We start from the raw sequence: 27349 nt of genomic DNA on the forward strand, positions 1-27349 counted from the left end.
GTATAATGACATGAGATACTCTCCTCATCACTATCTCCCTGCATTTGGCAGACTACTAAAAAGGTTATGGCTGTGTGAGGTTTCCTACCAAAAATTAACAAGGTAGGCAAGCTAAAGTAGCTACTTTTCTGCTTCAAGAACCCTTGCTTATTCTAGTCTTTTTTTTTTTTTTTTTTTTTTTTTTTTTTAATGTTCTGAGATTAGCGGTGACGAATACGAGTGAGCATATGGCCAGAGAACTCTGGGAAAAAAGGATGCTGGATAGAATAGACAAAGACTGAAAAAAGAGGCGAAAAAAGTGATGGAAAAGGTGTCAGGCCATTTGCTTCTCCTGTTTCTACTGCTCACTGCTTCTGCTGATGGTAGAGAAGATATGTTTCTGGCAGTCCAACAGGTAAGAAAGGATACTATCACCATTTTACAGATGGAGAATGTCAACCTGATTTCTTTGCCTGTTCAACTTTTCAGCACCAGTCCTGACTCACATTTCCAGTGTGGCATCTCAGTATAGTATCATCAGTATTTTTCTATAGGTTCAATATTAGAACTGGTAATTTTGGCTGGTAATTGCAACTGATCAATGAATAGAAACATGAGGTATTCATGAGTATAAGCCATCATTAACCTACTCGCTTTCAAAAAATCATCAGCTGTGATTAAATGCCAAACTAGCACCACACTAAAAGGTTGCATGGAGCTATTGAGGCAGCTGGAGAAGACAGGCAGCTGCAGCATAGCGTTCCTGTTGCTGTTGCCCTGGCTTTCTACCTCCCTCCCACTCGACTACCTCTCCTACCCAGCACAGGGTCAGACATGCCACTTCACCCCATCCACTCGCTTCACTATCACTATCCCCTCCTTGGGGTGGGAGCAGGCTGCAAACCTCTTCTTTGAGAAAAAAAGTTAGTAAATTGATTATTATTTGTGAAACAGTTGCACAGCCTTGCAAATCTCCATCATCCTTGTTACCTTCTCATTCAGAGGGCAAAGAAAAATGGTCAAGAGGTCCTGAGCCAGCAGTCTGCCACTAGCTACTGTTTATGTCCACTCATCTGAGCAGAAGTTACCCTGTACTCCTCCTGCTTTAAAACTGCTAGGGTTGCTCTCTGGTGGTGTCAGCAACTATGAAGTGGTTGCTTTATAGTTCCCTTAGTGGAGAGAGAAACACGGGCTGAGGACTGTCACCACCTCTTCAATAGCTACATACAGCTCATCCTTACATGGTTTCTTGGGACTGGAACTTCTCTTTTAGCACAGGAAGTACAAATGGGTCTTTGGAGGTCCTCTGTCTCCAACCCCTGCCACATGCTCCAACGCAAAGTTAAATGCTCACACTGAAGATGGGGCAAAATTGTCTTCATAATCTCTCCTTGCACCTGTAATAGAATTTACTTCATATCACCACACATTATCTTTCCTGTTAAGATCCACACCACACTGAATGCATGCAGTGGATGATGTTCACAGTCCAAGCATTGATTTAATAATTTTTTCTCCTGCTTTTTTCCAAAACATAGCTTTTGGCTCACTGCACACTATTAACTAATTCTGCCTTCAAATCAGTATTTATTTCCCCAGGAATATTTGTTGCTCTAGTATCTCTAAGTAGAATTATACAGCCCTCCATATACTCAAAGCACAGCTCCTGCTAAAGTCAGTTGCAGCTGTGAGTTTCAACACTTCTGCAAACCAGACCACAAGGACATCAGTCAGCCAGCCAGAAAATGAGGAACATTCAATCAGTAACCACCTGTGAAAAATCTGGTTTAAGGAACCTCCACAGTAAAGACGAGAGCAGCTTGGAAATTTTCTGACAAAGCAGCACTTCATCAAAGATATGGGTTTATTGAGCCCAAAATGTTCTGTTTAAAGTCTTTCACACTGAAGGAACTTTTATCAAATTCAGAGTGAGATCTGGAGGAAACTCAGCTTAGATTCCTGAAGGGTTATTGAGTTATTAGGCCAAGGAAACTGGAAGTAGCAGTCACCAGTCCCAAAGGAGCTCATCTAAAGACCCTCCCAGGACAAGCTGCATACCATACCTGAGCTCAGGCTGGGAGGGGAGCTCCCTGTGGAGATATTGCAGTTCCTGCAGCCATTGGAATGATTAGTATTCATCAGGATTAGAAAGAAGATCTGAGGAACTAAAGTTTGCCAAAAAGTTTTGGGAGAAATGGTTTTAAGTCAGATTTGGAATAACCCCAGAATTAAAGAAAAACAAAACAAAACAAAAACTGTGAAAAATAAACATGGCTTTTCAGGTAGCTGTCAGGGACAATTTTAACTGCTTTGACTAGCAGACTGCAATTTCTCTTCCTGCAAGTTCTGCCTCATTTTCTACCTCCTAACGATATTTCTGAAAAATAGTCAGTGGCCCAGCTTAAAACACTTCCCATCAATATCTCAGTTTTGGCAGGTTGAAGCAAATGTCTTCTATCCATTGAGTGAAGCAGGGGGCCAGGAAAGAACATCAAAAGAAACCTGCAAGTGAGCGAATGAAGATGATTACAGTTGGCCATATGCTTTCATTCAATTTACACTCCTGAGTTTCAGATCATGCAGTACCCGTTGACTGCTAGCAGCTTGCTGTGCTTAACTAGAACCAGCACTGGGCATTTCATAAATATCTGCTGACAGTGTCGAAGCACACACTGAGGAATCTAAATTTCATTTACACTCAAGAAATGAATATCTTTCTGTCACCAGCATAACCCTTTCTGACTGATTCCCTCCAATCTGAGTCCTTTCTCTGTCCCCCACATCTCTTTGTTTCTTACCATAGAATCATTCAGGTGGGAAGGGACCTGGGGAGGTCTGTAGTCCAGCCTGCCCAAAGCAGGATCAAAACTGAATACAGACCATGTTGTTCAGAGCTTTTTCCAGTCAAGTCTTGAAAATCCTCAGAAATTGAGATTTTGCAGCCTCCTTCAGCACTTTACTGTCCCCTTGGCAAACATTTTTCTTTCCTTATGTCCTGTTGGAACTTCCCATTTTGATTTCTGAACATTGTCTCTTCTCACACCACCATGCACCTCCTCTTAATCTCCTACTAGGTATTGGAAAGTTGCTGTTAGGTTCCCTCTAGGACTCTTCTTCAGGTGGCGCAAACACAAGGCCCTCAGCAGCTCCACTTAGGGCAGGCATGTGCTCCACCCCAACCACCTCCTTGCGTTCCAGCAGGCTCCCTCAAGTTTCTCACCATCTTCCTTGTAATTGGGTGTGGGGGTGGAAGTGGCCCAAACTAGATGCAGTATGCCAGATGCGCTCCAACAGGTGCTGGGAATAACCACTTCCCTTGATCTACTTGCTGGTGATGTTCCTGTTAATATAGCTCAGTATGCTGTTAGCCTTCATCTCTGACAGCACTCACTGAGGACTTGTGTTTAGCTTGCTTTCCATCAGGAACCCTTAGTCCTTTTCCACAGAGCAGCTATCTTTGCATAAACTCAGTTATTTTCTAGGCTTTTCAGAACCAGTCCATTCCACCCAGTTGTTCCCCCTTCCAAACAATTATATCCTGCTTAGCTTATTTCCAGTCTCTCTACTTCTGGCTCCAAATCTGGCTTGTTTCCCCCATTGGGTGATGCTGTATGTAACCTGCAAACTCCATGAGATTCTTTCCATAGCAAATATTTAACTTCCCTTCTCTCTGTGGCTGCATCAACTTCCTTTTCATTGCTGCTTGAGTGATAACCTTAGATCTTTCTGCTGATCCTAATCCATTAACTCAGCCAAGTGATGGAATTGATGGGAAAGTTTTCCCCTCAATGGAGAGAGCATGGAGGAGACATAAGATGCTTAAAATGTAGTTATTAAAAGTCTAAGATGCCCATATTAAGCAAGCATAAAAATATTCTTCAAAAGCATATTCATTGGCCAAATATTGGTGCACAGTTAAAAAAGAAAGAAAACCCTGATTAAAACAAAACAAAACCCACATTACACCCATTTCCTCTTTCAAATCATAGAGTTCTAGACCTTCCCAAAGTAAAAGTAGCCAAATCATTTAATAAATAATCCAATGTATTTTCCATTGCCTTATCTTTAGGACAGCAGCTGAGCTCACTGGAGCTAAAGTTGTCCAAGACAATTCAGCCTAAAGCATAAACCAGAGATATAGACATTCTCAACTCTAGCAGTATAATTTTGGTAAAATAATAGGAAAATTGAAATTAAGGTCTTACAGTGGTGGATACAGAGCAACTTAAATAGTGAGGGGCATGGTAGCCACGTAATGAATGTTTTACTCTGTATGTACCTAGGGTGTGCGACTGCACAAGTTATAACATAAATATTTTCATTTTAAGGTACAATACAAATGACATGTTTCAAAACAGTTGATATCTGCCAACTGCCCACCATTTAAAAGGAAACCTCATACTTTCCATGCAAGTGTTCTTCAAGTCCCTTATGTTTGCCATGATGCTGCTTAACACTGCATGTAAAAGAACCACAGATACATTGCTTAATTCCAGCATTTGCAGAAAGTTATCTTAAATGTTAGATCTCCTAGATAAGATTGCAAAATATGGTATGAATTAACTAGATACCACTTATTATCTATCACACATGTTTAAATACCGGTTATCAAAAGCAGAAAGTTTTGCTAATTCCCACTAATTGAGGCATAAGCATGACTCTACTGTGAATGCACTTTGCTAACTCTTGCATTATCGATTTGTTAGCAGAACCATCAGGAATGAGGTATTGTCCTTTTCTTCTTGCTTTGGCCAGAAAATGCTGATATGTTGAAACTCAACCTTGTGCAGAACTAGACTGATTTTGAGAAGACAAATTTTCTCATGAAGCCAGCAGAAAGCTGAATTCCTCCCTCCCCTTGCCCCCCCCTCCCCCCCCCAGTATTGCTGGCTTTGTCAGTAGAAATATCTGACAGTCTGCCCACTTGCTCTGTGTACACACGTGGGAGTTCTCATGGTCCTTCTTTTTGGTGAGGAAACCTGAGGTTCAGTTTTTTCCTACTGTAGGAAGGGATCACTTCTGAAATCTTTGCTCTCAGGAAAAAAAAAGGGGGATTTCCTCCAAGGTATACTACACCCAAAACACTTGCCAGTGTTCCGCACTGCTCATATTCACCAGCAATGGAATGAAGAAAAAGGGAATAGTGTTGGCAGTGGATTTAGCTTCGCAGAATTTATGTTATATACTGTATTAAATAATATGCTATATTTCAAAGCTACGTCTTCTAAGCTGCCAGGCACTCCGGTTCGGAATTTGCTTAAACTAGGCATGCACAAGCCCACTGAGATAGGAAATCTTACATACCAAAAGACAAACCTGCAAATTTAGCCATGAATTCTCAGGGAAAGTAACTATATTTTTTCTATAAACATACACAATGCCAAATCCAACCAGCACCTGATTAGAGATTCTAGGCATTTCTTTAACATAGTTAAGTAATAACAAACAATTCTCTCCATGCTAATAACTGTTTGATCTAAATGTACCTTCCCACAACTTTTACCTAAACAAAGGATTCCAGGAGAGAATTTAAGACATCGTTTTGACAGACTTAGCACATCGGTGTTACAAAATAGTAGTAATAATAAAATTCAGTTTTTATCTCTAGCACACATAGACATAGAAACAATAGTTATTTGTATTTGTATAATGGTTCGGAGGACTTTTAGACATTTTGAAACCTTAATTAATGCCTCACAAAACCCCAGTGTGGTAATCCAATACACACGCTCATTGCTGAAATGTCCTCTTGAAGCACAGAAAAGCTGAATTAATTGTTTCATCAGTTTCCCATAGTCTGTAATTCCAGGCTCCCAATACCTTTCATTTATTGTCAATCACCATAATTCAATCAAGTCAGTACTATTTATAAAAATGGACAAGGAGACTGCAGTATACAAAGAACCTTTTCTTTACTAATGACACAATACTCAGCCCCTAGAACATTTTTTTCAAATGAAGCACAGCTCATTACTGTGTTTTTTATTATTTTTATCTATTTCAGTAGCACTTCAATACTTCCATGAAAATCAGTGAAAAAACTATTTAATGTTTGTATTACAATAGCTCCTAGAAGCCTTGACCATTCTATTAGGTGTGGTATACATGCATCCTTGGGCAAAGAAAAAGAAAAAAAAATCTTGTCTACTGAACAAAGCAGATAGACAAAAGGGAGAAAAGAAGAAATCTGCTTAGACCTATTTACAGTTTTGATTTTTGTGTATAGGCAGATTTGAGCAATATTCTCAAAAACGCACAGTAAGTCTATAGTTAGCCTAGGAAATGAACCCAGACTCCAGGGATACAAATGTAATTTCTTAACTGTATGGCTTTTTTTTTTTTCTTTTTACTCTGTTGCTTTGAAAGGATGATAGCAAAAAGCAAGACAAAAAGGACAAATACATATACAATAATATTTCCATTGGATAAACTGTTCAAAAGAAAATAAAATCCTATGCCCAAGTGTTAATGACCCATGTATGTGTGTATATATATACACACACATATGTGCATATGCATACATATATACACACACATATATACACACAGACATTTATTTATGATTGCAAAAATTTTGAAGCCAGAAATCCAGTTCCACCTACTATATTATGATACGGAGAAGTATAGCTGGTCTACATGATCCTTATTGAAATAAGGATTGGAGGAAACACCAACATTTTCCTTTTGAGGGAGAAAAATTAATTTTCTGTCCTGTATATAAATGGGTATCATTTCACTGTGTTTCTTTCTATCCCTGCCTTGCTCACATACAAGCATACACATATTCCTTAACAAGTAGTGACACTTTGAAGATTGAACCGTCAAAGTATCTTACATGTCCTTTTCCCAGTAACACTGATTCTAGTTAGCAAATACTAATAGATTTTAGTAATTTATACACAGATCCACAGGTAAGAGAAAGCCTTAATAATAATAATAATTATAATAAAAATGGTCCTGCTTTTGCTATATTTTGGGGTCAACTCTTTGATTTGCCTCATGGACAAGGAATTACTTCAAAGTCAAAACCCATGTGTTTACAGATATTAGTTAGAATATTCCATTGTCTAAAACAAATTTGCTTTCTGGTAATCGCATGATGGTTATATCTCACAGTACGTCTAGTGAGTTTCCTGTTTTGGGTTTGCTTATTAAACCGCACAAAAGGTCTTGGAAGGGGTGTGTGCGTGTGTGTGTGGAGAGACTGAACTGGCAGCTTTCTTGCAATCCAATATTTTTTCTCTCAGAAGCATAGGAAGAGAAGAAAATTGCACTAAGCATAATAATAGAAAAGAGGGGCTTCAGAGGAGTCTAACTGCACCAAAAAAAGTACCATCTCCATCCAAGGATATTTTGGCCCTTCTTCGTGGTATTGTAAGTTGAAGCTCATCCCCTTCTTCTAATTTTGCAATGCCTGGCAAAAGATTTGGAATATTTTTAAGTCAATATTTCACATACAGTATTTTCATAAATGGTATTCAATATGTTATTACACATCATCTTACAAATCTAAGCATGACTTGCTACTTGTGACAAGCGTTTTCTTATCTTTAGACAAAATCTTACAAATTTAAGCCCACCCCAAACTGACATTTAACATCATCTGTGGGGTTGGGACTACCTTCCTTTCCCTAGCAATTCCATTCTGTGCTCAACACGTCACAGTGCACTTAAGCAAATGTTCTTTGTGTTACGGTGATGCAACAGACAAGGTCAGCACTGGGTGCTGTTGGTCCTGGACCACTCCATTCTCACACTTCTGGGGGAGGTTGCGTCAGCTTTACCAGCAAACGCAGTTACCAGACATCAGCTGATTCACTGCAACTGCAGAGCACAGAAGTCTGCTTCCTGCAAACCACGCATCAGCTGATGTGACAACTGAGAGCACCTTGCCTTCAAATTATAGTCATTGAGCTGAAAGCATAACTAACATATGCTGTAACATGCTCAGCAGTTTGAGGTATTACAGTGAGCTTTGCTTTTCCCGGTGAAAGTGGAGGGTGGGGATTTGGGAAGCAGGAACCATGAAGTGGCAGGATGGAGTAGAGATCCTGCTTAAGAAAGGGAGGTGTAAAACAAGGGTGAGAAAGAAGGATACATGCAACTGAAGCTGGTTATGATGCCAGAATGTGTGGGAGGAGGGGCAGAAAGTTAAAGTTTGGACAGTCTCATTTGGCAGGAGGAAATAGCTAATTTATTTTTGTTTGGAAAAAAAGTTAGCTTCCTTTTCTGTTCCATTTGTATAATGCCAATACTTGCCATCAGTGAACTCCTGTCACTGAATGTCACCCACTTTATATACAAGGCATTAAAAAAGACAGCTTTTATTCATAGAGCTCTTGCTGGAAAATAACAATATAGAAAACCTCCAAATCTACCAACCAGGAAGACAGACAGACAAGTAAAAGGGATACAGAATGAGGTTGAATAGGCCTTGACAATAATTCTTTAAATACTGTTATAGGAATATACATATATGTTGAGCACTTGGCCTGCTGGATTTGCACTAAATATTCTAAATGGTCTTTTTTGTGGTGTGTCTGGTTTGTACAAGTCAGTCAAAAGAAATTTTGTATAGCAACTAATTACCTTTCCATCTAAACAAATGGTAAAACGGCAGTAGTCATTATTAGGTGAAAAGAATTAAGCTGACAAGGAAGACCTTTGAAAATTCCATGAGAAAGTACATAAAAATTGAGTGGCTGACATTCACGTTTGATGTACGTTGATGTTGTTTAAAGCAGAACATAACTCCTAAAAGTTTTACTGGTATTCCTAAATCTGGGATTCAACACCTAAACTGAGCTCTTCCCTAAGGGCAGTATGTACTCCTCCTTGGCTGCTGCAGGCATCTAACTGTGAAAACACCAAAGTATCTAAGCTTCTTATATAGTTGGTGGAGAGAGAGAAGTTATTCAGACCACGTAAATTAGATGCTTACAGTCAGACTATGAATACTGTATATGAAACTGTACTTTTTTTTGAAAGTATTCTGTAATTTTACAATTAAGTTGATCAATGAGTTGATCACCATAAGGTCAGCCCATTTTCTCTACAACTGCTACAATACTTAATCACCCATCACTACAGATGCTACTTGATATAGTTTATTTGTAAACAAAGAGGAGGAAAACTTAGATGTTTACCAGCAGTATAGCAAGAATTATTCGGATAAGACTGTGGCATATTTTGGATGCAACGAAATAACGTCACCAAACTGAGATCATCACCAAACACATGGGCCTTCTTCCTCTGTATTAGATGTCCCATAGCAAATGTTGTATCTGTATATAAAACCTGGAGAAGGAAGGACAGACTTCAAACATATTGTATGAAGACATTAAAAATTCTTAAAAGGTCAGCTATTGAAATGAATTGTGCATTCCTACCTGGCCATATATGAAAAAGTATCCTGTTTCTTTGATCACTATTTTATTTCCTTGTTCTTCCAGAGCTGTTCCACGTTTAAAGCTAAGGAGCCAAGGGACAATGCTTGAATCATCTGGAAGAAACAAGAATTCTGGGGTAATGAGAAAAACAAATTTGTTTCCTTAGTTTTCATCTGTTGAAAATTAACAATGCTGATTTCTAGTCAGGACTTCCAGTCTCAATAGTGGGATTTCCCCACTGAAAAGAGAATATTTGCAAGAGCTATCCAGTTGCATAGACCTTTTGGGGTGTTTTTGTTTGTTTTTTAGAAAAAAATCAGGCCACATAACTCAGTTATTGCTTTGAAGTTAGCTAAAATTGGATGGAAAAGCTAATATATCGAATAACTAAAAATCATGGAATATATTCTTACCTTTCTGTTGGACATCACTTTTGCTGTCAGCAATCAGTTGCAAACAGGCCTGCAGCACTGCAAAGTGAAATCATTTTAAAATCAAAGGAATATAAATCATAAAAGAATGGAGTACGCTTTTGGAAATACTTTAAATAAAAAAAAAAAAAGATGGACATGACAAGAAACATTCCTCTCAGTCTCACCACCTATTTGAAAACAGAATCTATCTATCGATTTTAGGACAGATCTTATTCAAACACACCAGAACCAAATTTATACCTCAACACATACTAGATAACTTTCAGAGATTATGCGGCTAAGCAGGAGGCCTCAGATAGTAGCACAAATTGTACTTGTTTGTTCTAATCCCTGGTCCTAATATAATAGAATAATGTAGCAGTAAGTCAAATGATAGGAATCATTAGAATACATTAGCTTTATTACATTGCTAAATGAAAGCTAAAAGTAAAATGTCAGCCATGACAGATATCAGATTTTCTAATGATATTTATTGTACTATTTAAAGAAATTAGTTTCCAAGTCACAGTTTCTGTAGAATGTTAATCATATATATGATGGTTACCTGGCACTGCAAAAATAATAAATTCAAGTGCTCAAAATCAATATATATGTACTTTCAATATATTTTTCAGATACCCACAATCAATGGACCAATACTGAGAGTAAGAAGAAAGACACAGAGATGCTTTTTGGCAAATTAATGCACACATAACAAGTACCCTAGTATTGGTCATACATGATGTATTAATCAAAACTGCTGACAGTGAAGAGAAACTAATGAGAAACTAGAAGCTTGATCACAGAAATATACAGTGATAAGATACAGGCTCATAAGTGAAACAAAGATCTTTAAAATCTGCTCAGGATAGATGTCAGAGATCAGGACAAAAGAAAAACGGAAAATTGTATTTGTTTATAACAGATTTTTGCCCAAACCTTTGGCTGTAGTAGTATTTTGAAGGCTGAAAACATTAGAGTAATAACATTTACTATACTCTTCAGAAAGCAGTGAATCTACTAAACTAGTAGTTTACTAGGAATCAAGAAAAAAAAAAGAATCCTGCTTTGGATTGCTGAATCTACATCCCTGTTTACCCATTTTCAACTAAAAATGCCATCAGCCAGATTTGGCCAGTCTTGCTACAATGGGAAGAGCCTTACTCCATGAGATCCCATCACTTCATCTGTCAGATTTATCCAAGTGTGCAATCAAGTCGCAAACAGGACACACCTCTCGCTGCACTCCATGTAGCAGCAGGGTTTGAGTAGAAAGCAGGCTCCTTCCTGCATCTAAGTCTCCTCTCCTAGGGAGCCTTTCAACAACAACTAGAAGAGGGCTAGATGCTCACCAGCACATCAGTGGTTCAGCCAATTAGCAGGCAAAGAATCAAGTGCAAGTCTGGGAACACTCCAATGTGACAATAACCACACAACCTACAAACGTTACTTCCGTTAATTGGAGTGCTATTATGCAGCCTCTGGTCTCCTGCAGTGGAACATGTCCTTGAGTTCTACCAATGCTTACTATAATATGCCAAAAATCTATACATTTCTGAGCCAAGAGTTTAAAGCTTTTAAATTCCCTGCTTCTGATAAGGAAAGAAAACCAAGCCAATGCAAAATCAAAAAAGTTGTTATACTTCAGTCATTTTTCTATTACAGTAGTATGTCAGAGAATTTTCTGAAGCAGCAGCTTCCAAATAAAATCAAAATCAGTTCCCTGGACTTGCACAGCAAAGCAGATCAGGCAGTTTCTTTCACAAGGTATTCATCACTCTGCTTTAGAGAAAAAGGCCTTCCTAGTGAATGGAATTTGCTTATTCCCTAGTGGATCAGTAATCTAAATAAAAAATTTATTTCCTGCTTTTAAAAGAACTCACCAGGGTGACCAGTTGGATTTTCCACTAACTAAACAAGAAGAGAGGATTTGGTATGATCCATGCGAACCAGCTGTTCTCTGGCTGAGTACCACCAAGTTCACAAGCAATGGAAGTTATGGCTGCTTTAGCAACTCTTGTTAAACATGCTCTGCAAACTAGATTGACATTCTTGAAAATATCCTGATCTATACTTTGTAAAAATGTGGATCGCTGTTTTAATTGTTTGCACCATTGAAACACTATTCATTATTCCTGAGAAATACAACAATCAGTAAGTTCAATACAGTCCAAAAATCCTTTCCATAACTAAAACACATACTGACTTTGCTGTATTCTACAGATATCAAATCAAGATATATTCTCTAAACAGTCTCACTGTCTCTTCTTTTAATGCAGGCAGACAGAAATGAGAGTCCACAGAATATGATAAGTTTGCTTTTCAGGGAGAAATAAGGATACTGAGGTGTCATTCATTACAATAAAGTGAACAGAAACTAGTACAGTGACTGTTTTACTTAAAGCCACAAATGAAAAATAATATCCTAAAAACTATTTTGAGGATTGAACAACAATATGCTTAAAAAAAATCAGAAGTCAGGATACTGAAGTGTCATTCACTACAATAAAGTGAACAGAAACTAGTACAGTGACCGTTTTACTTAAAGCCACAAATGAAAAATAATATCCTAAAAACTATTTTGGGGATTGAACAACAACATGCTTAAAAAAAAAAAAAAAAAAAAAACAACAGAAGTCAGGATACTGAAGTGTCATTCATTACAATAAAGCGAACAGAAACTAGTACAGTGACCGTTTTACTTAAAGCCACAAATGAAAAATAATATCCTAAAAACTATTTTGGGGATTGAACAACAACATACTTAAAAAAAAAAAAAAAAGAAAGAAAAAAGAAAAGAAAAAGAAAAAAAATCAGCAGGCAGTAGCAACACACAACAATGTCCAGTATATCCAGATACTTTAGTCTGACTTCAGTGGAACTACATACAGGCTTAAAATGAAGTAATTCATTGAAGTATGTTCAGAGCAAACAGCATTACTAAGTATTAAAGGAAAGGTGTGGTTATACAGAGAATATTTGCTGGGTAAGCAAACAGGGCCTTTCAGTAAAATGCTAACTATGTTAAGAAATGTTAGTAATTCTACTCCAGGAAAGACCCCAGTCTTATCTGAAGTACAATATCAAGAATGTATGCATTGCAAAATATGGGTTGAACAGTTACTATCAACACAGAGCAGAATAAGTCATTCTACCTGAATGCCTCTCAGCTCAGAGTAAATCAAATCTGAGCTTCAGCTTTGTAGTCCAAAGGATTTTTGAATAATTAATAATGTACCAGAAAACAGGATTAGTAAAATACTTCTTAAAAACGTGTAATAATATTTAAACTGAATACCACCATGATGTCTAACTGTATAAAACAGGCTGTATCTAGAACAAAGAAGTATGCCTGACCTGTTTGATTTCAGACAACAGCTTTGCTTTGATGAGATTTTTTTTCTGATTTACACTGCTCTGTGGGGTGTGGGTGGGGAGAAAAACATTTCAGAATCTATCTTCTTCCATGAACAGAACAGCCAATTCTGAAGAAATTAGCGACTCCAGATGCCTTTATAAACCACAGGCAGTGCGTGAAGGGATGTGATCTGTACCAGTTGAGCAATGTAACCACAATTTCAAAAAAGCTAGAGAAGTCTTACTTTTGCAGCAGGATAGGAACCCAGCCTTCTGCACATCAGCACGATTTAAAACCTGATATCAGCATGGTCAAATTCCCCTCCCATGCAAGTTTTTGTATCATTTAACTTGCCTAGTCATTTTAGTATCTTGTGATATAACTTTATAATCCATCCAAAGAAAACTGCAGTTTCGTTAATTGTGAACCCATGCATGGATTTTTCAGTTTAGATATCTGAGGCCTGAGACATCTCTCTCGCAGTTTCTGCTGAATCAAAAACAAACAAAAAGCCTGAACGTTAAAAACCAGACCTGCTTATTTAGGTTCCTTCTTTGGTTTTGATCTGTTCTCTGTAGATTTCCTGAAACAAGCTTAAACAGTGGATAATTCCATTTACAGATGATGTGCATGTTCTTGAATGATTTTTCTTCCCTTAACTTCTTTATTTCTTCTCGTAAGAAATATTTTTTTAATTTTTGCTTGTGTATTTTATATAGACTGGTTATTTGGGTGCTTTTTAACTGAGAAATATTTGTGGGGCATTAATCTAGATTAAATCAGTCCCTGCATTAAAACGGTTTGGTCATAGTTACAGATATGACTCAGTTGTAACAAATATCTTCAAAGTATTTGTAGCTTTACCTTGATCTTAACAAAATTACCAGTCTCTTACAATAGATATAATAAGGAATTATTTACTAAGTACAGTTTAGGTGGACTTCTATTACACAACATAAAGTAGATTTTTTTTCCAAAATGAGAGCCTATTTTGTGTATTTTTGATTGCAGTGTTTAACATAATACGTAACACTGATTCATTCATTAAGTCCAATTCTTCATGTAAAACTGCAAACATTTGATGAAGTCACTTTTTGTCCTTTCACATAGGAGGGGCTACTTCCTTTTGAGTTAGCCAGTTGTCAGCAGAAACAAAAGAATAACATCTCTTTTCAAGAAGTAGGTCTTTATTTTTAAGTTTAGAGAACCCTCATATTTCCTCTCTTCAAACAATTATTTAAGAAGTATTTTGAATAATTAGTGAGGGAATTTTACATTTGGTATTTGTTTAGACTAGTGGCAAAGGTTAGGTTTCTTGATTCAAAGATCTTTCAAGTCAGATTCCAGTTTTAAAAGTTTGTTCCATTCCTTTCTCACAGAGATCTAAATCAACATACAAGGTCGAAACACATCTACCCAGCAAATATATGAATTCCCAGTAAGCCAGTTTTATCAAGAACAATGACAAAGGTGATGCATTGTTACAACTTATACTCAGGTTTGCAGGACACTAATTTGCTGTGATCATAGCTGACATCAGAGGACAAACTTGAGAACTGCTAGTGAAAAATATCTGAGTCTCATGCCATGTTTGCCTGTTTCATTGCTTTATGAGCTTAGAATTTCTCTTCAGTTCTTTCAATAAAGGCAATTAAATTGGGCGACATGGATGATCTCAATACACCAAACTAATATATTCTATTGGTTCACCAATATGATCACACCAAAACTTTGCCAGAATTTGAGATTACAGAGGACTTGATGCTTATCTCTCTAGTTTAAGACTGGAATTAGAATCACACGGTAGAAATCAGAATTAGGCCCATACAGAGTATGCTAACAAAACATGATATTCATAAATGGAATTGGCCTGGGTAGTGAAACCTATACCTTGTTCCTGGACGTGAGTGGACATATCTGAGAGAAATGTGCTGGCCATGCAACAAATAATTGTGACCCAGGCATATAATTTAGAAGTGGTTTCTGTTGCGCAGCAGTTTTCCTCTACTGACAAAGTTTATTGAACAAGGACACACAAAAAAGTGTCTCTGTTCTTAAGTATCCTGAAATTACATGTACCAGAAGTAGTTAGATGATTTATCTGCCTGCATATTAATAATATGTGCCTTTTGAAATCACCCATTAACTCCTACTCGTATCAAGATCTCTGGTTTTGACTGTTAACTGTATAGCTTTATTTGGAATTGATGCTCAAAATGTCTTTCTTCAACCTACTTGACCCGGAAACTTTTTCAAGATACAAAATGTCCAAGTACTGATGACTCCTGTAGTTATGCATAAACACGGACAGATGCATGCCCTATCAAAAATATGAAAATAACAGGTCAGTTCTCGTTCAGTTGTCATTTTAATTAAAGTCCTAATTTGTGGCCACTTTTACACACACAATATCAAGAAAATAGAAAAAATAACTTTAAAATGGTAATTCCATATGGTTAAGAAGGGCTGTGCTGGGCCTAAAAAGAATCATAAGGGCATTCATTTCTGGAGTTTAATAATTAGAGTTTAAAAAGATAACAGAATCAAACCACGACTTTTTATTTATTAACAAAAACAGTTCTATCTTTTACCTCTGCTCTCTGATGTAAGAATTCAGTACACATTGAAGTGCAATTACGGGTCAACAACAAATTATCAGACCAGACTCTATTTGGAGTCCTTGCTCTAGCAGAAATAGAATGATAACAAAGAAGCCTATTTATCAGTCATAGTACTGAAGCTGCAGGACAATTTGGAGGCTGCCAGGATTCTGACACTTAGCAACAAATGCAGGAGGATAAAATGCAGGGATAACAATTCTATGTGTCTGACCAAGTAAGAGACAGGATTCAGCACCATGAACAACACCATGTGCTTCTATTTCTCCTATCTCTCTGCTAAAAAACTAATTTGATAAATTGACTGGTAAGGCAACACTCATCAGTGAAGAAAAATCTGGTTTGAGAAAATATAACATCTTACTGAACTCCGACAAGTTTGATTTGTTGTAGTTGGAACAGGTAGAAAAGTAATGATGCCTAAGAGATGGTCTTTATATTAAGTCCAAGACTTGTAATTTACTCTTTTTTTTTTTAATACACAAAATAGTGTGGTCTTCTTAGAAAACAGTTTTGTAGTAGATTAGTCAATGTAGGTTTTCCCCTTTAATCAATGTTCATGTTCTGTGTTTTGTTATTCATCTAGAATATTTAAAAGCTGTCTTTAGCTTTTTTTTAAAAAAAAGCCTGTAGAAGTAAAATTCTAAATAAGCTGGTTCTTATATGAGGAAAGGTAAGTAGAGATAAGCAAAGGTGGATACCTGATGAGAAGAATCTTAACTCTGTCAGAAGAACAGCTGAGAAGCCCCAAACCCTCCTATCCCTCATGCAACCTCAAATAGCATTAAGAATTAAGATAAAAGTTACCGTGAAGGATACGGAATAACTTGCAGAGTACTGGTGCAAGTAACTGGAATGTTAACTCAACTAAAAAAGAAACATCTCCTTCTTTTGATGGCACTTGGGCTTTAGGTGTAAAAGATCTCAAGATTTCATTTAGAAGGTGTTGGGGGTAGGGAAAGAAGGGAAGCTCCGTGACTCCTGTGATGTCCCACAGGAAGCTGGCTACAAGAAATGACAATTAAGCAATCTTGTCTTCCATTCTGTCTGTGAAATCACTTTTAGTAAAGACCCTGAACTAAATATTATTAATAAAGGAGGAAAAAAAAAAAATTAAACCTGCAGCTTTTGGGTCCCCCATGTGAATATTTTCTTTTGAGAGACTTAGAGGTGAGTGGAATGATTATAGTATAAAACTTAAATTTCATTTAGCTAGCTGAAGCTTAAGTGAAATACAGTTCAGGTTCATTGATCAATCAAAAGCACACTTTACACAAAGTCTAATCTAGGCTTTACCTACACAGATTACTCCATTTTATCTTAATCAAGTAATGATTCAAGGTATGAGCATTCATCAGTCAAAACAATCTGAAAATATCCATAGGACGATGGAACCAATTTAGCAATTCAGAAACATTTTTAGTAATGCACTGTTTAGAGTATGCACATTGTTACATTAAAATTCTGAATTTTAAACTAGCAAGAGTCAAGGTAAAACAAACAAACAAAAAGTTTAGGGACTTTATCCTCAAAGGAAACAAAGTTCTCCCATCAATATTCCAACATTATAATACACACAAGAGGTGTTAAGCAGAGCGCACTCTTCAGTGTTCACTGTAGTATCTTTTAAAAAGGCCATGAGAAAAAACTCTTACAAGATATGCATGCCTTTTTTAATTTTGCTAATTACACTTATAAATGTTTTGAGCACAAATGACCCTAACCACCTGAACTCCTTAGTCTGCCTCTTTTGACAGGTACAAATAAGCCTTTCTCTTCGAATGCTCCTACTTCCCTAAACATAAGGAGCTTTCTCGTCACTTCTCTCTTTCAGGATGAGCGTGTTTTCCCAGAAAAATGACTTGGCATTTTTATTTTTTAGTCATAGTTTTTCCTCCCTAATGTTGTCTAAAGAGAAGGAAACCAGACATTAGCCTGAGTTGAGAGTGATGGATTTAAAATTGAACAATTTAACATTTGCACAATTTAAAGCTGTCTTAATCTACTCCACTGTTCATATTCGAGAAATCATAGGGCTGAGAGCATCAGATTTGGAATCTACATTTTAAAATTTAACAAGCAGATAGCATGAATATCTCCAATATTTATGAAGGGAACCATTAAGAGACTATATCTACAGTTAACACCATGTATTCTGTTGTGAGGAAAGAAAGAAAAAAAAAAAAGACAGGCTCTGGGAGCACTAATTAGCTTATAGCAGAAAATTCGAGTCAAGCACTGCCACTCTTCTCAGAAAAGTATCCAACCACAGTACCCCCCGCTACTCCACTGGGTGTTACTTACCTGTTTCTTCGGTGTGGATTATAGACCTCCTCCCCCTGTTCCTGCTCCCATTCCAGATTTCCTGCTGGAAACGCTCAGCTGTGTCAGGACCAGCTACCCTGTTTCCCTAGCAGAGATGAGTACCAGTGAGTGAAAGCAGCCCCAGATTTGCTGCTGTGCTCCCTCATCCCCTGCAACCAGAAGACCACCTCACCAGCTTACCTGCCTGGCAGCAGCTGCTGACACTTGCAGAAAGGAAGAAGCAGGGGCACCCGCTCGATTTTCATTAGGGGACACCAGTGGCTGGTCCAGCCGGGAGCTCGCCTGGACCCTGTAGATCAGCTCGCTACGGAGAGCTTCTACTTCTGTTTTCAGGGTGATAACATGGTAAAGAGACACTGCTGCAAGACAAGAGGACAGGAGCATTGCAAGCCACAGGAATGTGACAGAAAAAAGTCCCTTGGTGCCCAAACCAGCACCAGGGGGGGCAGAGGGAGAGGAGGCGGTATCCTTCTGCTGGATGACGTGCACACAGTCCACGGATTTCATCGCTGCTCTTTCCTCACTAAAGCCAGAGGGAGAGTTCAGCTGTCTCCTTCTGAGGTGCAATCCATGTTACCCGTTGCTCTGTGAAACTAAGGGCATCCAGAATAAGTGAACAAAACGCCCAGATCATTTCCTGTCATATGAAGCCGTTGATATAACCATTAAACTTAATGTACAGAGTGAGCGTCTAAGATTCAGTCTCCCTTTAGTCTTCTTTTGTCTGTGCTGCATTTTGGCAACAAATACTTTCTCATGAGCTGCTTGCTCAATCTACCTTCCTCCTTTCACTTTCAACTATTCATTTTTGTGGCAACTTGCTATTACCATTTCCCACTATCTTTAAATTTAGGCATAACTGGTACCACTTGTATTTAGAGCCTTATCTAGAAAGGCAGAAAAAATATAAGGTTTCCTGGCACTGTATCATCCAATGCTGCTTAACAGACATACGCCTATGATGAAATATATATATATATATGCATGTATATTTTCATATCTAAAGTGCATATATGCCTGCAATGGCTCAAATAACAACTTGTGTGGTTTCCTAAAACAGTGACAAATATTCCCAGGCATGCATAACAAATTACTGCTCTCTCAGCTGTATGAAGCAGCAGGTTCTGTGCATTCAGTTTATCACACTAACTTAAAAAGGGATGACTTTTTATTAAACTGATCTAATAAATATACTAACTTTGCTGTAGATTTCAAGGATCTGGATTGATGCAAGGGGGGAAGTAACAGAAGAGGGGAGGAAAAAAAACAGAAGGGGATGGTGAAAAAACTTTCAACATGAACATGTTGCTTAATTTTTTAGGTGAATCCTACATGCCTGGCTCTAAACTCATCTATTTTTAAGTCCCACCAATCCTTGCTTCTTAAAATGCTGCATTAGTAATTCCTTGCTTAATGTACTTGCCATCCTCAACAGCAAGGGTACCCAAAACATCCCAAACATGTTTACAATGTCTTCCCACACAAAACTGATTTTTACTCTTTTGTTAGGGTTTTCAGTGGTTTGGGCCAGAAAATCAAAAAGCATCATGGTGAAGACTAAAATCAACAGCTTACCTCCCGCTGAATACTGAATTTTTTTTTTTACCACAGAAGTAAACTTTATCCTTGCAAGAGATAGAGCTTTTACAGGTCTGGCTGAAAAGTGTGCAATGAACCCTCCCAGCAACACCTGCCAGAAGAACACCTTCAGATCAAGCTGATCCTGTTAGGAAGGAGAGGGAGAAGAAGGAGAAACAGAGAAAAAAACCAAAAAGCCTTTTCTCTGCTTTTTCTTAAAAGCAGAGAAAAAATTATATCATATGTCTTAACATGCTCCTAGAAGACACACACTGTGAAAAACGATAGTGAAACTAGTTTACAGTGGAATAATAAGAGCAGAATACCATACCCTTTCCACGCCTATTTTCAAGGCTAAGTTAAAGCGTAGCTGTTGATGAGGCTGCATTTTAAAGCAAACTTAAGAGGTATGAAGGTAGATTTTGTGGAACATAATAAGCAATTATTCAAAATAAACAGACGTGCCTTGAGGTATCAGTAGACGTTAGAATGTCATTGTTCTGGAACACAGAATGACTGTGTTCCAAAAATAAAATAATATGCCTGCTAGAAAAGATGTGCTATTTAAGAAAATGAAACAAAGAAAATGGAAATTATAACCAGTTTTTCAGGAGTATGAAGAAACAATTGGCCAGTGAGGTCTCTGTGGCCATTAACATATAATAAAATAGCTGGCAGTTATATAATTAGCATCACTCAAGTTACTTTTACATAAAATATGCTGTAACTACACACACCTTTTTTAAATGGGGTCACTACTTGGACTGACAAAGGTGATTGTGGTGGCACTGAGGACTTCTGTAACACATTTGGCTTTGGCTTGCTCATTCTTTTGATAAATTAGAATTACAAAGGGGAGAGAAGAAAAATCAGAGAAGCCCACGCATGACAAATTATTAAATTTCAAAGGTATTTCTAGCCAAGTTGCAAAGGTACCACTCTGCTTTCAACCTTATGCTGCTCTATAGCTTCATAAGCAATGAAGGGACTGGAAAGAAAACAGAACTTTTGACAAATTTTGTGGATGACAAAAAATTAATGGGACAATGGCAGTGAGAGTCAGTCATGAAAAATAATATGAATTTCCTGGAAACATGCTTAGTCAAACAATTGATATTTTAACACAATCAAACACTTCAGCAAATTAAGGACTACTAATTAATTGTATGTAAATAACAGCTCAGAAGGCTGGCTGGCTTCTTTCTTTCTTTCTTGACAACCATGTTAGGTAGAGAGCCTACGGCCTAGCTGGAGTTGGTACCTAGAAGCTTTTTGCTATACCTTGTCAGAGCATACTTCCCTTATGATTCCACCTCTTGGTAGAGCTGCAAAGTACTCCTTAACCTGCTTAAAGCAAAGGTGATAGGGTTAACTCATGACCAATTTATTCTGCATTTTAGGATAAGTGAGGCTGAAAGAAGACTAAGGAGTGTTCACCTGAGGCCTTCCATTTGCTGACTTGCAAGGGTGGTGACTCCAGACGAACATAGCTCTCAGTGGAATTTTGTTGTTGAAATATAAATATAATATTTGTATACACATATATATATGCTGGAGAATATTAAGCAAAAATAAGAGCTAATAAAAACTGTGCTTTAACATTAACAAGACCATTACTGAATACTGCATACAGTTATGACGGCCAAAACCTAAGAGTGAAAAAGAGTTCAGAAAAAGAAATGACAATGAATGTAAGAGGCCTAAAGAATTACCGCATGCACAAAGTAATCAGTTTGTGGTTAGCAGCCCATTTCTACTGGTCACCTTTCTCAAAAACTCTTTAGCAAAAGGTTATGCCATATTATTGTTTTGACGCAAGGCACATATACTATGCTACACGTGTACAGTAAAATCTTAAGTTGACAAGTGGCCACCTTAAGACCAGTTCAAGCAGCTTTTTCTAAACTATTCCTAGAAAAGAAAATGCCACTGCATTAAACAACAGACACCCAGTCCTGGGCATCTGTATCTGGAAGCAAACAAGGATATACCCTTACAACAAAGTTATTCTGAAAATATGATCCTATTTTGCATGCATAGTACAGCTGATCCATGCATATACAGTAAATCCAATTATGCAGTGCCTCCTTAGCCCAGAGGATGAGCTGTGTTAATCACTCAGGTAGACAGACTGAGCACTACTGCCTTAGTGCAAGCAACTAAGGAATCTCTTTAATTTAGCCAAGGAAAACTATTAAGAAATGGTTTGATCAGTCTAAGAATTTTACTTAGTCGCATCTTTAATTTTAGGAAAAAAAGAAAAAGTACAAGCTAGGTAAAACTCAAATTAAGAAACAAAAAGTATTTTACCAGTGAAGACTGTTAGCTATGAGAATAATTTACTAAGGGAAATGGTGGATTCGTGAATAATATCAAGACTGGCTAACCTCCAAGATGTCACAGCTGAAGCAAACAATTAATTTCTGTAACTAGATAAATTTCTCTCATTTCTGTTATGCAGAATATCTGATTAAATGATTAAGATGGGCCCTGCTAATCTGCAAATTTATGAAGTGATGAACCATCACTACATCTGCGGGGAACCGAAGCAGAGATAGTAAGCGATCACACAGGAAGTTTGTGGTTGAACCAGAAACTGAACCCTTGATTTCCTGAAATCCAGTCCAGTGCTTTAACCACAAAAGCATCTTCTTTGAGGGGGAGGAAAATCCCATAATGAAGTTTAATACACAAAAGAGAAGTAGAAGACTTAAATTAGCATACTTGAATAAAAACCTGGCTTACTGAAGAAATGTAAAAGTTTATTTAAAAATAAATGCTCTGTTTTTAAAAGGGAGGCTGTGCAGGTGCTGCAACACAGAGACCCCAGCCAATGTCAGCAGCCATGCTAGAAGTGCATCTCCAATGGCAAAGGTCCAAATTAGCAACAGAATTGTTCACACACTTCTGAAGTTGCCACAAAATGGAACTGGTTCCTGTTACTATTACAAAAAGAAAGAAGCCATGATAACTTGCCCTACTACACAAGACAGCAAAGAACACATAAAAGAGCAAAGAATAAGCAAAGGTTCTAGCTAAAACATTTAATTTCAAGCCATCTCTGAAGACGGAAAGAACTAACAGACTATTGTGGAGCAGATGAGGATAAATCCCATACAACAGTTTTCTGCTAATACAGTCATCTATGAAGATCATTTATAAACAGTCCTCTGAAACAAAATACATACTCCCTTCAAAGACACTTAAGTAGTTCCTTCAGTCATAAGTCCCAATTTCCATAACAATAAAATTGGGGAAGTCCCTGCCTCGTGTATCAATCTATTTGTGGCTTCAGTGCTACTGTGGGTGTGTGTCTTATATCTTATTATCTTAAATTTTAGGAAACTGTTGAGTACATCAGTAGAGGATGGGAAACTTATACAAATATTTTAAGCCTGATTTGATATATTGTTAAAAGAAAAAAAATCCTAAAAGATTTTTCTGAAACAAAAGTGATATTCTTGTCATTTTGCCTCTTAATTCAAAATTGTTTAGGACAACATAAGTGTCTCTGCATATTTTAGATATGCCATGCTTGATTTATTCTTTGCCTAAGGCTTTATTTTCCTAGAGATAAATATACGACAAAAAAAAATTCATTTTCTTATAAAACCTGTTGAATTTATTATATAATTTAGTTCTTAAACATAATCAGTATGAAAGGAACAACAGATTTTGCCATTAAAAAAAGGTTAGTTTGAACCAAATCTAACTTTCTCACAGCAACCCAAATTAGGACTTAGACTCCATTTTCTTCATTAACATTTAAAACATAGCACAATTACTAGACTTATTTTTCACAGTAAGTTTAACATTACTTAAAAATCCATTTAACACAACCAAATAATGCCACTTACCTAAAGTGTCTAGCACCTATAGTTCTATTACAGCTGTTTTCAGCAACAGCTCTCTGAGAACAGCAAACTTAGGTCCAAGGCTGGCATGCCTACAAGTATACAAAGTAAACCTACAGCAGACTTGCACCTATCATTAAATACTTTTTACAACATGGTTATTACGGTGCTTTCAAAGAGAATAGGAAATGGCACAGGAAGGAAAACAGATTATCATAGGTCTGTCTTAAACTATGCAACAGAACCAACAAGAAATATAAAATAAAAAGGAGAAAACACAAAGGATTTATATATTACAGAAGCTGAATGACAAAACCATCCATGATGTTACAGTAATTCCTTCTTACTGCCTTGAACAGTGAAAAAAAGGAGCAGAGCTAACTTCACTTACATTCTCACAGGTTTGGTTACCCAGCAACATGAAATATTGCACTTCTCCAGCTCTCCAACACTATGCAACTAGACTGACTTTGTACAGATAGGCTGAAAATGCATTTGTATGGTGGCAAAATAAACAATAAGCCATTGCCACTCTGCTGCTGCTATGCACTAAGCACTTTCAATAAAAGGCACAGGCCAGGGATCCAGGCATTTTCAATTCACAGCATTATTTATTTGTAGTCAGGCTTAATTGCTACATTGTTCCTGAGTCTTCAAGAGCAGAAAGGGAAGGGTACTCTGAATGACCTTTCACTCTGAGGTTTTGTAAATAATTAGGCCACATCAGAAGTAAGCATGATGTTAAACAGCTGTAGAACTTCCTTTCTATCTTCAGATAACAAAATCTGCGCCTTAGTTGCTCTTAGCAACTAGAGGCATGCTTCTCCGGAACCTGACATATAAACGCAGTTGCATTTTATGCAAGTAACTATATCCTTGTACTTCTGCATTATTGCACTCCTTACTTAAGGTTATCCAAGATCTACCTGCAATTCTTATGAGTGAAATCAAGCACTGTTACGCATTAAAAACAGGCCTGCTCTAAAGGTGCGTCATCTTTCACAGAAAGGAAGACTGCTGTTACTCAAGAGAGAGGAAAATGATTCTGCTCCCACCCGAGCTGAAGCCTAACATGTTAAAGTAATAACATTAAGGTTTTCAGCATATTTTCAGAAAACATTCAGTGTTTATTCTTAAAACAGGTATCTTCCATCTATGTAGACAGATAAAGAATCTCTACAATAAGTCTAACATTCAGCCCCAACAAAGGACATAAAGCTTTGAACTAGCTAAGTCTAGGTTAGAAACTAGTACACAATCAATGACATCCAAATATCACTAACAATTCAAACATGACACTCCCAGCAGCACAATTAACTTTTAAATTGTTCCTAATTTTCTGTTGTTGTTGAGAGAAGGAAGAAGAACCTAACTATTAAGAAACATAGCGAGATTTAGAAGCAAAGCCTCCTAAGGAGTTTAGGCACCAAGATTGAAACCATATAGTCATTCGAGATCTTTGGAGCAAATAATTTTTATTTAGCCAATGCTTCAGTTATTTCCCTAGAACTTTACCTGCTCATACTTGACTTGTACTTGATACACAGGAAGTCCCCTGCTTTTGATTTAGGTTTTCTTTATAGCATTTTAGTTTTGATGTCCCAATGCCTTTATATTTATATATTTTTTGCTTTTATATATATATATTAAGCAGAACTTGCAAATTCTGAGAAAAAAATCAAATACTATACTGTACATTTACCTAGTTGCTATAAAGGTCTATACATATTTACTAAGCAAAGGAAAATAACATCAGACTTACAAACATACAACTTCATAAGGCATCCCAGGACGAAGCTGTATTTTGAAGCCCAGTTGCCTGTCAGTTTTCAGGTTAGAAAAAGCAAATGGAAGTTCTGTATTTATCAGAGTAGTCTGGTCAAGTAAGATTTAGTGACATGGTTCTCAAGACAGCAGACAATGTATATAATACCCTTGAGTAAACAGCAAGTACCCACATCTGAGTTGCTCCTTTACTTTCATTGTTTCAAGAATCAGAAATCTCCGTTCCCCCCTGCACCTGGTTTCCTAGGTATTGGGTTAAAGTTGAGCTGGAAGTCTTCCATTAATCCAAGAGAGGATACATACCTTGCAACTTTAGAAAAGAGAGCAGTAAATCCCTATTTGAGGTATTTCACAACACAACGGGTTGTACGTGTGGTGGAGATTTAAGATTAGTTATGCATTCCTCTGTAACAAAGTAAAATTTGTTTCAGCCTGAGCATCCCACTGCAGCTGTATGAATTAACTAACTATATACAGACTAGAGTGCCATTAGAGCATTTAAAATTGACATTTAAAATATGTCCACCAGTAGGAAGTAAAATTAGTCATAAACGGACTTAAAAAAATGTCTTTTAATCAAAGTGACATAGTATTCAGATCACCTCTCAGTCCTCCAATAAAAATTTTGAAATGCAACATGTGATAGAAAGCAGCAGAGGCTACTGAATATCAGTTTTACTCTTAATGCTTCCTGAAAGCAAGGATTTGTAAGAAAGCTTAGAAATGAATATTTGTAGTTTAGCTTTTTTTCCCCTACTGTAATAGCATTTCAACTCCACATCTAACAATGAAGATGGCTCTTCTGTGTGCACTGGTTTGTTCTGTAACTGCAAAATTATATTTGATGATTAACCAGTGAACATACATACCAAAATACCCCTATACTCTTACTGAAGAGAGGTCACAAACTGGAATAAGACATTAATATCACTTTTATTGTATCAATTTATTGCATATGTCAGTACATAAAAATAGAAAAGTACTTTTTGTAAAATTAATTTTATTGTAAAAACCAGACTAGAATGAGAATGTAAAACTCTACCACGGTTAGCACACATATGGTAACATTTATGCTTTGTCTACAAAACTTAGGAGTTAAGAATATTTTATATGATATTTTTGCTTAAAATATATATTAAGGAAAAATTCAAGTAAAATCCTTGCATTATTTACTCAGTGGCTGTTTCTTAATTCAAAACATCAGTGTTACTTAGAACTTGAATATGCTTTCTCTATTTTCACTACTGCAGGGTTCTACTCTAAGTTATGCAAGGAGAATGGTGTTATTAGTCTTAATAGGATACACCAGGTTGATCCCACAGCATGCAGGAGACACTAATTTTATATTTGGCAGAAGTGCTCCTGGGAAAGTCACCTCTCATTTACAAAAATAAAAATGCACTTTTCAATAATTGAATTATGGAATACAAATGGAGGTATGTCTGTATCTTTTTGCTAATAGAAGAGACCATACCTTAGAATCTCACTTCAGCCTTGCACTCACCACTGTGAACATCCAAGGTGACACAAATGATTAGCTAAGAGATGCTGATATGCATATTTTATATAAATAGTTAATCTATCTGCCCTTTGACTGAGAGATTGTTCTTAGGCTACCAGATGGATTTGTGCTATATTTCTAATTCTACCTGAGAAATGGACATGCGGGCAGCTATATCAGTTAATTTTTCATCTGAAAGTAGCTTATCTCTGCATTTCACAGTTCAGAAGCAGATACTGGGATTGTAAACTTGGGTTAGTAGGAAGTCTCAAGTATTTCCACTAATTAAAACCACACACACTGGATGATTCCTCATAAGGACTCTATTGCTACAACTGTTCTAGTTCAATTCCTGACTTTTTTTAAACCTAAAGTTCCTCTTATAAAAGAGACACAGTTCCTACATAGAGCATATTTAAGCCAAAGGGTGACTTTCTTACAAACCTGTGAAATAAACTCAACTCCCCTTCCCAAACCAGACTAGAAATTTGTATATACAAGACAAACATTTGGGAAACTTCTATACATGAATGGAGAACCAGTACGGGA

The 27349-nt window shown here is 37.0% G+C and overlaps 1 protein-coding gene and 1 long non-coding RNA gene across 3 annotated transcripts; one reads left to right on the top strand and one right to left on the bottom strand.

Moving 5' to 3' along the window:
• Window positions 1–5874: 5874 nt before the first annotated feature.
• TNFSF13B (TNF superfamily member 13b) lies at window positions 5875–19487 on the bottom strand. Of its 2 annotated transcripts, none has more exons than XM_026102477.2 (6): window positions 18263–19487; window positions 18062–18167; window positions 9782–9838; window positions 9369–9499; window positions 9126–9276; window positions 5875–7393 (listed from the first exon to the last, which is right to left on the bottom strand). In XM_026102477.2, exons 1-6 carry the CDS (start codon window positions 18587–18589, stop codon window positions 7281–7283), a joined length of 885 nt encoding a protein of 294 aa, XP_025958262.1. In that variant the 5' UTR covers window positions 18590–19487; the 3' UTR covers window positions 5875–7280. The 2 variants fall into 2 exon arrangements, with proteins under 2 accessions (XP_025958262.1, XP_025958263.1); XM_026102478.2 differs by having other exon boundaries at window positions 9369–9481; window positions 18263–19479.
• Window positions 7294–18265, top strand: LOC112984537 (uncharacterized). The gene is made up of 3 exons (XR_010386799.1): window positions 7294–7353; window positions 9432–9504; window positions 18118–18265. It is a non-coding gene; the product is annotated as an uncharacterized LOC112984537 (long non-coding RNA).
• Window positions 19488–27349: the final 7862 nt, after the last annotated feature.

The sequence above is a fragment of the Dromaius novaehollandiae genome, chromosome 1, assembly GCF_036370855.1.
Source record: "Dromaius novaehollandiae isolate bDroNov1 chromosome 1, bDroNov1.hap1, whole genome shotgun sequence".
NCBI classification, from domain to species: Eukaryota; Metazoa; Chordata; class Aves; order Casuariiformes; family Dromaiidae; genus Dromaius; species Dromaius novaehollandiae.

Excerpts from the sequence above, each read along its gene's own strand:
- TNFSF13B (XM_026102477.2), bottom strand. The coding sequence starts at position 18,589 with ATGAAATCCGTGGACTGTGTGCACGTCATCCAGCAGAAGGATACCGCC. Across the intron at positions 9,839-18,061 it reads AATCCACACCGAAGAAACAG|TGCTGCAGGCCTGTTTGCAA; the intron begins GTAAGTAACACC and ends TTCACTTTGCAG. Across the intron at positions 9,500-9,781 it reads AAGTGATGTCCAACAGAAAG|AATTCTTGTTTCTTCCAGAT; the intron begins GTAAGAATATAT and ends TCATTACCCCAG.